The sequence below is a fragment of the Mobula birostris genome, unplaced genomic scaffold, assembly GCF_030028105.1.
Source record: "Mobula birostris isolate sMobBir1 unplaced genomic scaffold, sMobBir1.hap1 scaffold_1186, whole genome shotgun sequence".
In the NCBI taxonomy this organism is placed as follows: domain Eukaryota; kingdom Metazoa; phylum Chordata; class Chondrichthyes; order Myliobatiformes; family Myliobatidae; genus Mobula; species Mobula birostris.
Genome location: NW_027274227.1, coordinates 10,442 through 24,320, shown reverse-complemented (window position 1 = coordinate 24,320; position 13,879 = coordinate 10,442). Strand labels below are relative to the sequence as shown.

The following is a 13,879-nucleotide window of genomic DNA, read 5'->3' as shown; positions in this document are numbered from 1 at the left end:
ACAGCCAAGAGGGGCAGAAAGGCCTGTTTCTGTACTGTAGTCTCTCTATGGTTTTCTATACTCCTCCATGATTCCAAATTCTGAAGCCCTCCCACTTACACCAACTCTTGAGCTACGTGTTAAACTGTATGGCCTTTCTTTGTCTGGCCTCACTGGGACGGGTAGTGGTCCTGTCCTTATAATTAAACTTAATTTAATTGCTAAATTTAACAGCTTTAAATTTAATACTTCAATTTGACAGCTAAATGCGTGACCTCACTTTGCAGGACCACCTCCCTATACATATCGATTTCACTGGTAACTATTTAGACCAGGACCTCCGGCTGCTCACTCACACAGTTAAGAATCGTAGAGAAGGAATGGTGAGCTGAGAGAAGCGGAAGGAAGGGGAGGAGAGTGGAGGCCACAGAAAGGGTGTTCAGATTGCAACCTTTTGAGCAGAACGTGTGCGTTATCATTGTCTTTCTTCCTGTCTCTGACTGGAGTCTGCATAAACGCCGAAATCCACTGACCTATGACTAGGAGTCAGAGACACAGCGAGGCTCACTCCATGCAATCCCATCGCACACTCCTGGAATAATGTACTGAGTGACGCTCCCTCCACACCGTCCCATCACACATTCCCGGGGTCAGACACAGAGTGAATCTCCCTCCGCACCGTCCCATCACACACTCTGAGTGTCTGATGGATTCGGACCCCAAGATCCCTCTGATCGTCCACACCGTCAAGTTTTTTTTCATTAATACTATATCCTGCCGTTATATTTAACCTAACAAAATGAACCACTTCGCACTTATCTGGGTTAAGATCCACCTGACACTCCTCAGCTCAGTTTTGCATCCTATCAATATCCCGCTGTAACGTCTAATAGTCCTCCACACTATCCAAAACACCCCTCAAAATTAGTGTCATCAGCAAATTTATATCCATCCCTTCACTTCCCATGTTAGACCCTGCATTCCGAGAATCATCCTCGTAAATCTTATCCGAAATATCTCCAACATCAGTACGTCCCTTTTAAGATAGGGGCCCCGAATCTGCACATGGTATTCCAAATGAGGTCTCTCCAGTGCCCCATAGAGCCTCAACAACACCTGCTTACTCATAATTTAAAAGGCTTGCGCTTAATGGGGAACCATTTCCAGTACTACAGATTGTGATTTACTCTTTGGATTTCGTTACTGTCGCCTTGTTTATTTCGAGTCTGAGTCTGAGAGTCCACAGAGTGGATGTGGCAAAGTTGTTTCCCATGATGCGGGAGTCTAGTACGAGAGGGCATCACTTAAGGATTGAAGGGCGCCCATTCAGAACAGAGATGCGAATATTTTTTTTTTATCCAGAGTCTCAGAAGATTTGGCCTTTCGTTAAAGGCCAGCAAATTTCTACAGATGAACGTTGGGAGCATTCTGACTTGTGGCATCGCCGCCTGGTGTGGAGGTTGCAAGAGACACGGTCACAGAAGCCTGCAGAGGGGTGCAGACTCAACCAACATCAAAGTCCCTACCTACCCCAGCATCGAGGACATCTTCAAGATGCGATGCCTCGAGAAGGCGTCTCCATCGCTGAGGCTCCTCACCCCGGGACAAGTTCCCTGCTTAAAACTGCCATCGGGGAAGAGGTACAGAAGCCTGAATACGCAACGATTCAGAAAAACCTTCTTCCCCTTCACCACCACATTTTTGAACGCATGTGCACCACCTCCACATTGCTGCGGTTTTTATTACATATATATTCTGTAATTGACATTAATTTTACATCTTTGCGTTGTACTGATGTAACAAAAGAACAAATTCCAGGCCCTTCAAGTGTCAGATGATAAATCAAATAGCGGTTCCAGTGGAAAACATCCGATACGCGTGAACAAGACACTTGGCCTGCCGCTCTTCACCAGTCAGGGCAATGAGTACGGGAGTCGGGAGATCACGTTGCAGTGGTAAAAGACGTCGGCGAGGCCACACTGTTTCAGGAAAAACGGCATTGAAATAGATTGAGTACACAGGGAGTTATACGGTATATTACCGGGACTCGGATCACTGAGGAATGGACAGAGGGAGGGATGGTTGGGACTTTATTCCCTGGAGCATATTTGTAAATTTACAGAGATCCATAAACACAAGAGGGGCACAGACAGAGGGAATAGGCATAGACTTTTACCCAGATTTGGGTTATCGATATCAGACGACAGAAGATTGAGGTGAGAGTGGGTGGAAAGGAGAAAGAGCGATGGATTAGGGAGACGAAGGTGTTGGAGAGAACGGATTGGGCAGGGAGAGACTGGAATAGGGAGGAGGGAGAAAGGGAGAGATAGGGAATAGATGTGGGCAGAGGGAGCGGAGAATGATGGGGCGGAGAACGGGCGAGGAAACAGGGGGAGAAGACGGGGTGGAGGGAGAGTTGGATGGAGTGAGCAAGAGCTGGACGGAGGCGGGTGTGTGGCGAGAAAGCAGAGGATAGATCGGGAGAGTGGTTTGTCGGTGTGTGGTGGGGAGAATGGCGTTGCGACAAGAGGAGGAGAATGGAGTAGGGGAGTGGCAGCGAAGGTGGGGAGGGAATTGAGAGGATGGGCAAGTGAGAGTGGAGGAGAGAAAATGAGGAGAAAGAGAGGGTAGTCACTTCATTCAAATCAGCTCCACTGGCTGTAGACAGAGATCCTGGATCTTTTGAGGAATTTCCGGGAACAATGGTGCCGGCTTCTCACAGATGAAAGGGTGAACACGATGGCAAGCGGAATAGAATATTTCCGCGCCACAATGACCGCAGATGGACCTTCCTGCGACGACCGTGTACAGGAGCTGAGAGGCCACTTTCCTATGAAAGAGAGTTAAGCAATTTTAACAGAGACAAACTAGCTGGATTAGCCAACCGGAAAACGTCACAAAACGAATCCCACTGACCCAATGTCTCCTTACAGCCATGTGTTAGCCTCCAAACTAATACCGCGGCGCTAACTCCACAGCGTCCATGGCGTCGCCAAACTCGTCCGACTGACCTCCTCTCTCTGTACAGTTCTGTCTCAGACTGCATCCCATTCCAGCAGACACACTCTCTCTGCCCTCAGATCTGTTTAAGTCCACAAAAAATTCCTACAATCCCTCGCCCCCCACATACATAGCACTCCCTGAACGATTCCCACAGTCACACTCTCGGCCCGGAGTCCTGTGTCAGTCCCCAGATTAATCCCTTGTCCTTTCCTCTCTCCACAGCTTCTTTCAGTCTATAAACAAATCCCAATTCCACTCCCTCTCCAACAAACCTACTTCAGTCAGGAAACTGATCCCATTTTCTCCCGTCAGGGCTATGTCATTCCGTAGAGATCAGTCCAAATCTCACCCGTCTTCACATTTTCCAATCCAGAATATAGGGTCTCGGTCGGAATTAACTTGCAAAAGAAAACTCTGTGAAATTAAATTCCTTTGATTAATGCCAAAAATCGAACACTATTTACGGAGTTCCCTCAGTTTGTTACAATCGACGTAGATAACGGGGCTGCGTGAAGGGAGTTTCACTTTGTGTCTAATCCCAGTTGTCTGTGATAGGACGGTATGGAGGGAGATTCACTCTGTGTCTGATAGCGGGAGAATGTGGTTGGAGCTTCAATCGTGTCTGACATCGGGAACGTGTGATGGGAAGTTGTGGAGGGAGATTCACTCTGTGTCTGACACCGGGAATGTGTGATCAGACAGCGTGGAGGGACATTCACTCTGAGTCTGACCCCGGGAATGTGTGATAGGACGGTGTGGAGAGAGATTCACTCTGTGTCTGACCCCGGGAGTGTGTGAACAGACAATGTGGAGGGAGATTCACTCTGTGTCTGATCCCGGGAGTGTGTGATGGGACGGTGTGAAGGGAGATTCACTCTGTGTCTGATCACCGGAGTGTGTGATGGGACGGTGTGGAGTGCGATTCACTCTGTGTCTGACACCGCGAGTGTGTGATGGGACATTGTGGAGGGAGATTCACTCTGTGTCTGACCCCGGGACTGTGTGATGAATCGGTGAACAGGGAACTCCACTTTTTGTCTCATCCTGGTAGAAGTGGGAGACGTGTAGATATCTCTGCTCCTGATGTGACACATACCGCTTCGTCCGTTGAATTGATTTCGAGGAGCCTTGAGTCAAAGTTTGAACACTGTTGCCTCGCTCCATCGTAAGATGTTTCAGACGTAGAGAAGAAATAACACCTGTCTCCAGATCTTTTCCAATCCTTCGAACAGTTTTGCTCTGGATATCAGGAATCAGGAAAAATTAATCTCCACACACGTTCCCATCAAACACTCACGGGGTTATAGACAGAGTGAAGCTCCCTCCGCACCATCCCATCACACAATTCCGGAGTAAGACACAGAGTGAACGTCACTCGACACCGTCCCATCGCGCACACCCGAGTCAGACACACAGTGTGAACCTCCCTCCGCACCGTCCCATCACACACTCCCGGGTCAAACACAGAGCGAATCTCCTTCCACACCGTCGCATCACACTGACCCAGTGTCTGACACAATATTAATCAATTTCAATCTCTTTCTCTCTCTCTCTCTCTCTCTCTCTCTCTCTCTCTGTGTCTCTCTCTCTCTCTGTCTCTCTCTCTCTCTCTCACTCTCTCTCTCTATCTCTAACTCAATCTCAATCACATTTACTGTCTCTCTCTTCACCTCGACTTCTCTACCTCTCTATCTGGTGAGGAGCGGCGTAATAGGGCGACGTTGCCTCACCTCTGCTCCTGTTCAGGAATTGACAAATATCAGCCAGGTTTCTGTTGAGGAGGGAAACATTCTGCACACAGACGCTGTCGGAGAGATTCAGACGGGAATTCCCGGATGTCTTTGATTCAACTGTTAAGTTCAAGTTATGGATCTGTTGTCGGCATTGTGTCTGTATCCTGGTAATTTCTTGATTCTGCTCCCAAAGGAGCTGAGACTGACGAACCTGTGACACTGAGGGAGATGTTAACGGAAGTTTAGCGATTACAGGACGTGTGAGGCAGCGTCCCGGTGCTGGGCAGGTCGCGGTGAGTGTTGTGTCAGTGTCACGGTGCAGTGCGGTTCATGTTGAGAAACATGTTGGTGTCACGGTGCGGTGCGGTTCATGTTGAGAAACATGTAGGTGTCACGGTGACTGGAGTGTCTGTGAGGAGCTTCTCAATGTCAGGGCTGAGGGGCATTTTGGAGTCAAGCTGAGGGTTGTGCTGGTTTAACAGTGAGGGGCGTCTATCTCACCGTGTGTGCCAGTCTGCGACATATTACTGTGATGATTGATTCCTTGCCACAGTGAGGGACATGTCGATGTTGCGGTGAGGGACGTGTCGGGACACTGCGATACGTATTTCTGTGTCTCGGTGAGAGGTGCTCCCGGTCACAGTGAGGTGTATCTTGATGTCACGGTGAGGGATATGTCGCAATCACAGTGAGGGGTTTGTCTGTCTCATGGTGTAGGCAGGGTGTGTTGGTGTGACAGTGGATAGTTTCCTGGCATCACGGAGAGTTGTCGCCTTGAGGAGTTATTCAGCGACACGGTCAGGGTCGTCTCGAGGGTACAGTGAGGGGTGCATTGCTGTCACTTTGTCTCGGTGGAGGTCGTGTTCGTGTCGCGGTAAGGAGATACCTGTGTCGTGTACAGGGTCGTGTCAGTGCTACGGTGACAGGATTATTGGTGATATGGTGATGGCTTATTGGGTGTCATTTTGAGTCTTGATTGTGTTACGGTAAAGGCCGTGTCTTTATCACGGTTAGAGGTGTGTACAATGAGGGACGTTTCGGCATCGCTGTGAGGTTTTACGCTGACAACTGATTGCACTCTGTTTACGGTCTGTTACCATCCGGAGCCCGTTTGACTCACCATAGATCGAGACCCCGGCAACTATCACGATGAGCCCCAGAGTAACTAGGCAGAGTAGGCAGATCTTCCAGCAGGGTCTATTTCCGATGTTCTCTTTCGGCTCCTGTTTACGAGCACCTGTGGAGAGCCCATTCAGCGTGTGCGTGGATTCAACCGTGTACCCGCACTGCGACTCCCTTCCACCCACCATCCGCGCTGTCCCATTCCACCACGATCACCCCCTCGCCCTCTCAATCACATCTACTTTTATCCTACATCGCTGAGAGTCCAAGTTCCTTGACTCGGCAAATGCTGACAAGAGTCTGACTGATTCCAGAGTTTCTCTTTCTCTCTCGAAGGTGATCGATGAAGTAAGAGACGTGGATGTTGTCTACGTGAACTTCATTTGGGCGTTTGACTGGTCCCCCAGGCAAGCAAGGCTTAACCGCAAGATTATGATACAAGGCATCCACGGGTGATTGGCCGTCTCGATTCACAGTCTATTATTTTTCACAGTTTTAATTATTGTTTGCCAGCTTTGTTCTTTTTGCACACGTGGGATATATGACGGATTTGTGGGGATTAACGTGTTGTGGGCCGATTAGCAAACGCTTTATAGTACCAGCGAGCCGGGTTTCACGGGGTTAGACACGGAGTGACGCTACCTCCACACCGTCCCTTCAGACACTCACAGGGACAGACGCAGTGTGAAGCTCCTTCAACACCGTCCCATCACACAATCCCGGGGTCAGACACAGAGTGAATCTCGCTCCACACCGTCCCATCACACACTCCCGTGGTCAGACACAGAGTGAATCTCCCTCCACACCTCCCATCACACATTCCCGTGGACAGACACAGAGTGAATCTCCCTCCACACCGTCCCATCACACATTCCCGTGGTCTGACACCTATTGGAGCTCCATGCACACCATCCCATCACACACTTCTGTGGTCATACACGGAGATAATCTCACTCCACACCGTGTCATCACACAGTCATGGGGTCAGTCATGGATTCACGCTCACTCCACACTATCCCATCACACACTACCCCTGTCACACATAGAGTTAAACGACCTCCACACCGTCTCATCACACACTCTCGGGGTCAGACACAAAGTAAGCCTCCCTCCACACCGTCCCATCACACACTCCCGGGGTAGAAACCTCGTGGAGCTCCCTCTACACCATTCCATCCCACACTCCCTCAGTCAGACACAGAGTGAATCTCCCTCCACACCGCACCATCACACATTCCCGTGGACAGACACAGAGTGAATCTCCCTGTACACCGTCCCGTCACACACTCCAGGGACAGACACAAAGTGAAGCTCCCTCCACACCGTCCCACCTCTCACACCCGAGGTCAGACAGATGGTGAAGCTCCCTCCAAACTCCCGGGTGAGACACAGAGTTAAGCTCTGACCATACCGTCCCATCACACAGTCCCGGGGACTGACACAATGTGAAGCACCATCCACACTTTCCCATCACACACTCTCAGGGTCAGACACCTAATGGAGCTCCCTCCACACCATCCCATCACACACACACACACCCGTGGTCAGACACAGAGTGAATCTCCCTCCACACTGTCTCATCACACACTCCCGGGTCAGACACTATTTGAAGCTCCTTCTGCACCATCCTATCAATCGGTCAGAAACCCAGCGGAGATTCCTCCTCACCATCGCATTACACACTACCCTATCCAAACACAGAGTAAAACTACCTCCACACCGACCCATTGCACACTCCTGTGGCCGCCACGGAGAGTATCTCCCTCCATACGTTCTCATAACGCATTCACGGGGTTAGATCGGGAGCCACGCTCAATCCGCACCATCCCATCCCCACTCCCGGGGTCAGACACAAAGTAAGACTCCCTACACACCGCCCCATCATACACTGCCGGGGTCAGACTCAGAGTGAATCTCCCTCCACACTGTCCCATCACACACTGCCGGGGTTAGAAACAGAATGAATCTCCGCTCCACAACGTCCTATCACACACTCTCGGGGTCAGACACAGAGTGAATCTCCCTCCACACCGTCCCATCACACACTCCCGGGGTCAGATACAGAGTGATTCTCCCTCCACACTGTCCCATCACACACTCCCGTGGTCAGACACAATGTGAAGCTCCCTCCACACCATCCCATCACAGGCTCCCCCAGTAACATACAGACTAAAACCACCTCCACACCGTCTCATCACACACTCCTGTGGTCATAAACAGTGATACTCTAACTCCACATTGTCTCATCACACACTCACGGGGTTAGTCATAGAGTCACACTCACTCTAACCATCCCATCACACACACCCCCTGTCAGACACACGGTAAAACGACCACCACATCGCCCCGTGACACACTCCCGTGGGCAGAAACTGAATGAATATCCCTCCACACCGCCCCATCACACACTTACAGGTTCAGAGTCCCAGTGAAGCTCCCGCCACACCATCACATCGCACAGTACCCCAGTCAGACACAGAGTAAATCTCCCTCCACAGCGTCCCATCACAAGCTCCCGTGGTCAGACACAGAGAGAATCTCCCTGCACACCGTCTCATCATAGACTCATAGGGTTAGACACAGAGTGAAGCTCACTCCACACCGTCCCATCACTTACACCAGAGTTCAGACAGAGAGTGAATCTCCCTCCACACCGTCCATTCGCACACGCCCGGGGTCAGACACAGAGTAAAGCTCTCTCCACACCGTCCCATCACAGTCCTCGGGTCTGATACAATGTGAAGCTCTTTCCACACCGTCCCATCACACACTCCCGGGGTCAGACACAATGTGAAGTTCCTTCCACACTGTCCCATCACACACTCCCGGTGTCACACAGCAAGTGGAGCGCCATCCACACCATCCCTTGACACACTCCCCCAGTCAGACAGAGAATAAAACTACCTCCACACCGTCCCAGCACACACTCTGTTTTTCAGGCACAGAGAAGTTCTCCCTCCACAAAGTCTCATTACACCCTCACGGGGTTAAATGCGGAATCATGCTCACTCCAGACCATCCCATCACAAAATCTCGGGGTCAGACACAGAGTGAACATCGCTCCACACCGTCCCATCACACACTCCCTGGGTCAGACACAGTGTAAAGCTCCCTCCACACTTTCCCATCACTCATACCCGCTGTCAGATACAGTGTGGAGTTCCCTCCACACCGTCCATTCGGTCACTCTAGGGGTCAAACAGAGAGTAAAGCTCATTAAACAGCATTCCATCACACACTCCCGGTTTCAGATATGGAGTAAAATTTCCTCCACACCGTCCCATCACTCACATCCGAGATCAGACACACGGTGAATCTCCCTCCACACCGTCCATTCGCACACTCTCGGGGTCAAACAGAGAGTTGAGCTCCTTACACACCGTCTTATCACACACACCTTGGGTGAGACACTAAGTGGAGCTGCCCCCACACCATCCTATCACACACTCCTCCGGTCAGTCACAGAGTAAAATTACCTCCACACCTTCCCATCACACACTCCCCCGGTCAGTCACAGAGTAAAACTACCTCCACACCGACCCATCACACACACCTGGGGTCAGACAGAGAAATAATGTCCCTCCACACCGTCTCACCACACACTCACGGGGTTAGTCACGGAGCGACGCTCACTACACGCATTTGCATCAGAAACTCTCGGGGTCAGACACAGAGTTACGCTCCTTCCACACTCTTCACTGGTCAGACAAGGAGCAAAACGACCTCCATACCGTCCCATGGTGGTGAGACACTGAATGTATAGCCCTCCACATCGTCCCATCACACACTCACAGGCTCAGAGTCCCAGTGAAGCTCCCGCCACACCATCACATGACACACTACCCCAGTCAGACACAGAGTAAATCTACCTCCACAGCGCCCCATCACACACTCTCGTGGTCAGACACAGAGAGAATCTCCCTCCACACCGTTTCAAGCAAGGCGGGAGGAGAAGGTTGCGACACGACTCAGCGCGCGCAGCTTCTCCGGTGAAATGATATCGTATGTGTTAAATAGGGTACGGTGCACAATTCTGTTTTGATAGACACAGCCGTGAGACGCACGGAGGAGCATCTCGAGGATCTTCTGAAGTGCCCGGTTCGTTGCCGCTTCTACTGTGCGATCGAGAGTCTCCAGAGGGAAGTTCCCAAATCCAAGGCTTTGCCGGTTGCTGGTTGCCGGGGCGGGGTTCGAAGCGTTCGGCAGAGATGGTGCTCGGTGCTCGGTGTCGGAAGGCTGGTCGGAGGCTCGATATTTTCGGACGGCTCAGTGTCGGACTGTGGTGGAGCATGGCAGGGAGAGTTTTCTTCCTTCTCCCGTCTCCGTTAGAAGTGGGACTTTCTAGAGACTTTGAACATTATTTTTTACGCTGTTCATGTCCTGATCTTCATCAACTTGCTGTATTGCTTGTACTGTTGTAACTCTATGTTATAATTATGTGTTTTTTTTTTTGTCAGTTTTCCAGTCTTGGTTATCCTATGTTCCTGTGACATCACACCGGAGGAATATTGTAATATTTCATGCACTACTAAATGACAATAAGAGGGGACTGAGTGTCCTCATAATCATATCTAATCTAATCATCACACACTCAAGGGGTTAGACACGGAGTGACACTCACTCAACACTATAACATTACACATTCAATGTGTCAGACACAGAGTAAAGCTCCCTCCACACCGTCCCATCACACACTCCCGGAGACACACACTGAGTGAATCTCCCTCCGCACCGTCCCATCACACACTCCTGGGGTCATAAACACAGCGAAATTCCCTCCACATTGTCCTATCTCACACTCACGGGGACAAGCACAATGTGAAGCTCCTTCCACACCGTCCTATCACACATCCCGGGGGTCAGACACCTAGTGGAGCTCCCTCTACACCATTATATCACACACTACCCCCGTCAAACACAGAGTAAAACAACCTCCACAACTTCCCATCACACAATTCCGTGGTCACACACAATGAAAATCCTCCTTCACAACGTCTCATCTCACGCTCACGGGGTTAGACACGGAGTGACGATCACTCCATACTGTCCCATCACACACTCTCGGGGTCAGACACAGAGTCAATATCCCTCAACACCGTCTCATCACACAATCCCGAGGTCAGACACAGAATGATACTTCCTCCAGACTGTAACATGACACAGTCCCGGGATCAGACACATAAGGAAACTCCATCAACACCCTCCCATTGCACACTCACGGGGTCAGACACAAAGTGATGCTCCCTCCACACTATCGAATCACAAACACACGGGGTCAGCCACAAAGTGAAGCTCCTTAACTTAGACCCATCAATGATTCCCGAGATCAGACACAGAGTGAAGTACATTCCACACCGTCCCATCACACACTCATGGGGTCGGACACAGAATGAGCTATTTCCACACAGTCTCATCACACACACTCTGGGTCAGAAACATAATACAGCTTCTTGTATACAGTCCCATATCACACCTCCTTTTTCAGGCACAGAGTGAATGTCCCTCCACACCTTCCCATGACAAACTCTGGGGGTCAGACACAGAGTGAAGCTCACTGCACACCGTCCCATCACACACTCCCGGGCTCAGACACAGGTTGAAACGCTTTCCCCCTGTCTCTCTGTCCCACTCACCTCGGGAACGAGATAATGATTCCATTTTTGTGAAATTCAGATTCATGTAAGTCTTGCTGTCGTCCATCCTGTCGAGGACTCTCTGGGCGCTGAGATCAGAAAGCGGAATCAACCGTTGTCAGAGGAAGCCCTTGTTGACAGGGGGATCAGATCGACACCAGCAAACACCAGATTAAGGGTTTACAAAAAAAGAGACCGAGAGCAGGGGAAGGAAGTGTCGGGCAGGAGGAAGATTGAGGGTGTGAGAGCGGGTGTTCTCCAGAGGTGAGAGTGGTGGGGAGGAGTTGTGAAAGTGGGGAGAAAGCGGGAGGGGGAGCGAGAATGAAGGGAGATCAGGGAGAGAGAATTCGGTGACAGGGTACAGAAAGTGGGGAGCGGAGAGAAAGACGGGGAGGGTCAGAAGTAACAGTGAAAGGGTAGAGAGAGGGACGAAACAGTGGGGGACATTTGAAGCGCAATTAGGCTTGATCTGGAGAAAGCAGAGGGCGAACTGACTGGGGAATGAAAGGGAGAGACAGAGAGATGGAGATGGAGCGTATGAGAGGAAGGAGACAGAGTGCTACAGAGAGGGAGGAGGGATGCAGGGCAGGGACGTGGTAGGGAGATAGAAAAAGAATGGAGGGAGAAAACAGTCGAAGTAGGGGATTAGAGAGAGATGGAATGAGTGAAGAAGGAGTGAAAGACGGAGGGATATGTGTCACTCATGCGGAAACTCTATTGTCCGGGAGATCTGTGTCCTCTCCAACACAAACCCCCGCCCCCCACCCGCGGTTGGTCCGGGGTTTGATCGTCGAACCCTCCCACTGCTCTGCTCATCGCCGGGGATTCAGACCCTCTGTGCGCAAGAAGTCACGGCCCCAGAATAAACAGCCAACACCCATCGAAGTAAGCAAGCCCCCTCCCTCCGACTGAAATGAACAACTCCTCACAGTCTCTCTCTGAAATCTACACCACATTTACAACAGAAGAAGTTGCGAAAAACAAACTGCCCTTTTTCGGTCAATGTAATGCTTATCAAAGAAACTGGACATGCAGCTGTTGAGGTTTACAGGAAACCAACGCACGCTGATCCGTATCTGCGTCTTCACTCTCGTCTCCAATTCGAAAACAAGTTGCGGGTTATCAGCTTTTCAGAGAAGTGTGGAAAGCGTGCGGCTACACGAACGGGGTCTTTATCAGACCACTATCTCCTATGAATGTCACTCACACACTTCAAATTCACAGCCCTCTCTCTCTCTCTCACCCTCCCTCAGCCTTTCCATCTTACCTCACCCTCAATGAATCTTCACAGTCTGTCTCCGCATCCTCTCATCCTCACTCTCTTCTCGTCCCACTCTGTCCCGCTCACACTGAGCTTTCACCTCACGGAAATGTGACTGGGAAACCTCCAGGAAATGCGCCGCCCGCTGCACTGCGGGGGTCGGTTACATTCTCCGCAGTAAGTAAGGGCGGAGGCGAAAGGAGGATGAGAGGGGGGCTTTGGAAATGGGGGTGGTAGTGAGGTTGGCGATGCGCTGGAGCGGTTGTGTGTGTGTGTGTGTGTGTGTGTGTGTGTGTGTGTGTGTGTGTGTAAGAGAGAGAGAGAAAGTGAGAGATTAACAGATTAAGGTGAGTGGATAAAGGGAGGGAGAGACAGAGAAAGGAACACACACACACAAACACACACACACACACACACACACACACACACACACACACACACACACACACAACAAACACCCATGGAGTCAGAAACATTGAAATAGAGAACAGCTCCTTCCAACCGTCCCATCACACACTCCCGGGGTCAGACACAGAGTGAATCTCCCTGCACACTGTCCCATCACACACCCCCGGGGTCAGACACAAAGTAAAGCTACATCAACACCGTCCCATCACACATCCCCGGGGTCAGACACAGGGTGAATCTACATCAACACCGTCCCATCACACACCCCCGGGGTCAGACACAAAGTAAATCTACATCAACACCGTCCCATCACACACCCCCGGGGTCAGACACAGAGTGAAACTCCCTCCCTCTGTCTCTCTGCACCACTCACGTCGGGAAGCAGTCCATGAGTCCATTTTCGTGAAAGTTACAGTCTAGTAAGTCTTGCTGTCGTCCATCCTGTCGAGGATTCTCTGCGTTCTGAGCTCAGAAAAGGGAAACGACCGTTGTCAGAGGACGCCGGCGTTGACACGGGGTCAGTCCGACACCAGCCAGCAAACACCAGATGAAGGGCTGATAAAGAGAGAGGCCGAGAACAGGGGAACCAAGTGCAGGGCTGGACGAAGACTGAGGATTTGAGAATGTATGTTGTCGAGAGGTGAGAGATGTGGGGGGAGGAGTTGTGAGAGAGGGGAGAAAGAGGTGTAGTGGAGAATGAAGGAAGATTGGAGGAGGTCGGAGAGGGAGAAATGGGTGAC

The 13,879-nt window shown here is 50.9% G+C and overlaps 1 protein-coding gene across 4 annotated transcripts; it reads right to left on the bottom strand.

The window, feature by feature from the left end:
* Window positions 1-1,700: 1,700 nt before the first annotated feature.
* On the bottom strand, window positions 1,701-11,548 carry LOC140192355 (C-type lectin domain family 12 member B-like). 4 transcript variants are annotated; one of them, XM_072250006.1, is made up of 6 exons: window positions 11,471-11,548; window positions 5,836-5,952; window positions 4,713-4,934; window positions 4,079-4,221; window positions 3,332-3,396; window positions 1,701-2,809 (listed from the first exon to the last, which is right to left on the bottom strand). In XM_072250006.1, the coding sequence occupies exons 1-6, from the start codon at window positions 11,535-11,537 to the stop codon at window positions 2,620-2,622; spliced, it is 804 nt and encodes a 267-aa protein (XP_072106107.1). In that variant the 5' UTR covers window positions 11,538-11,548; the 3' UTR covers window positions 1,701-2,619. The 4 variants fall into 4 exon arrangements, 2 of the variants coding, with proteins under 2 accessions (XP_072106107.1, XP_072106105.1); XM_072250004.1 differs by lacking the exon at window positions 11,471-11,548 and having other exon boundaries at window positions 5,836-6,318; XR_011884231.1 differs by lacking the exons at window positions 1,701-2,809; window positions 4,079-4,221; window positions 4,713-4,934; window positions 5,836-5,952 and having other exon boundaries at window positions 2,856-3,396; window positions 11,471-11,509.
* Window positions 11,549-13,879: the final 2,331 nt, after the last annotated feature.

Bases quoted from the DNA above. Each gene is read 5' to 3' on its own strand.
- LOC140192355 (XM_072250004.1), bottom strand. From the start codon at position 6,025: ATGGTGGGTGGAAGGGAGTCGCAGTGCGGGTACACGGTTGAATCCACG. The intron at 4,222-4,712 runs GTGAGGCAACGT...CCTGATATCCAG, and splicing joins ATTCCTGAACAGGAGCAGAG to AGCAAAACTGTTCGAAGGAT. The intron at 2,810-3,331 runs GTGAGATTTGGA...TCTCTTTCATAG, and splicing joins ATTGGAAAATGTGAAGACGG to GAAAGTGGCCTCTCAGCTCC.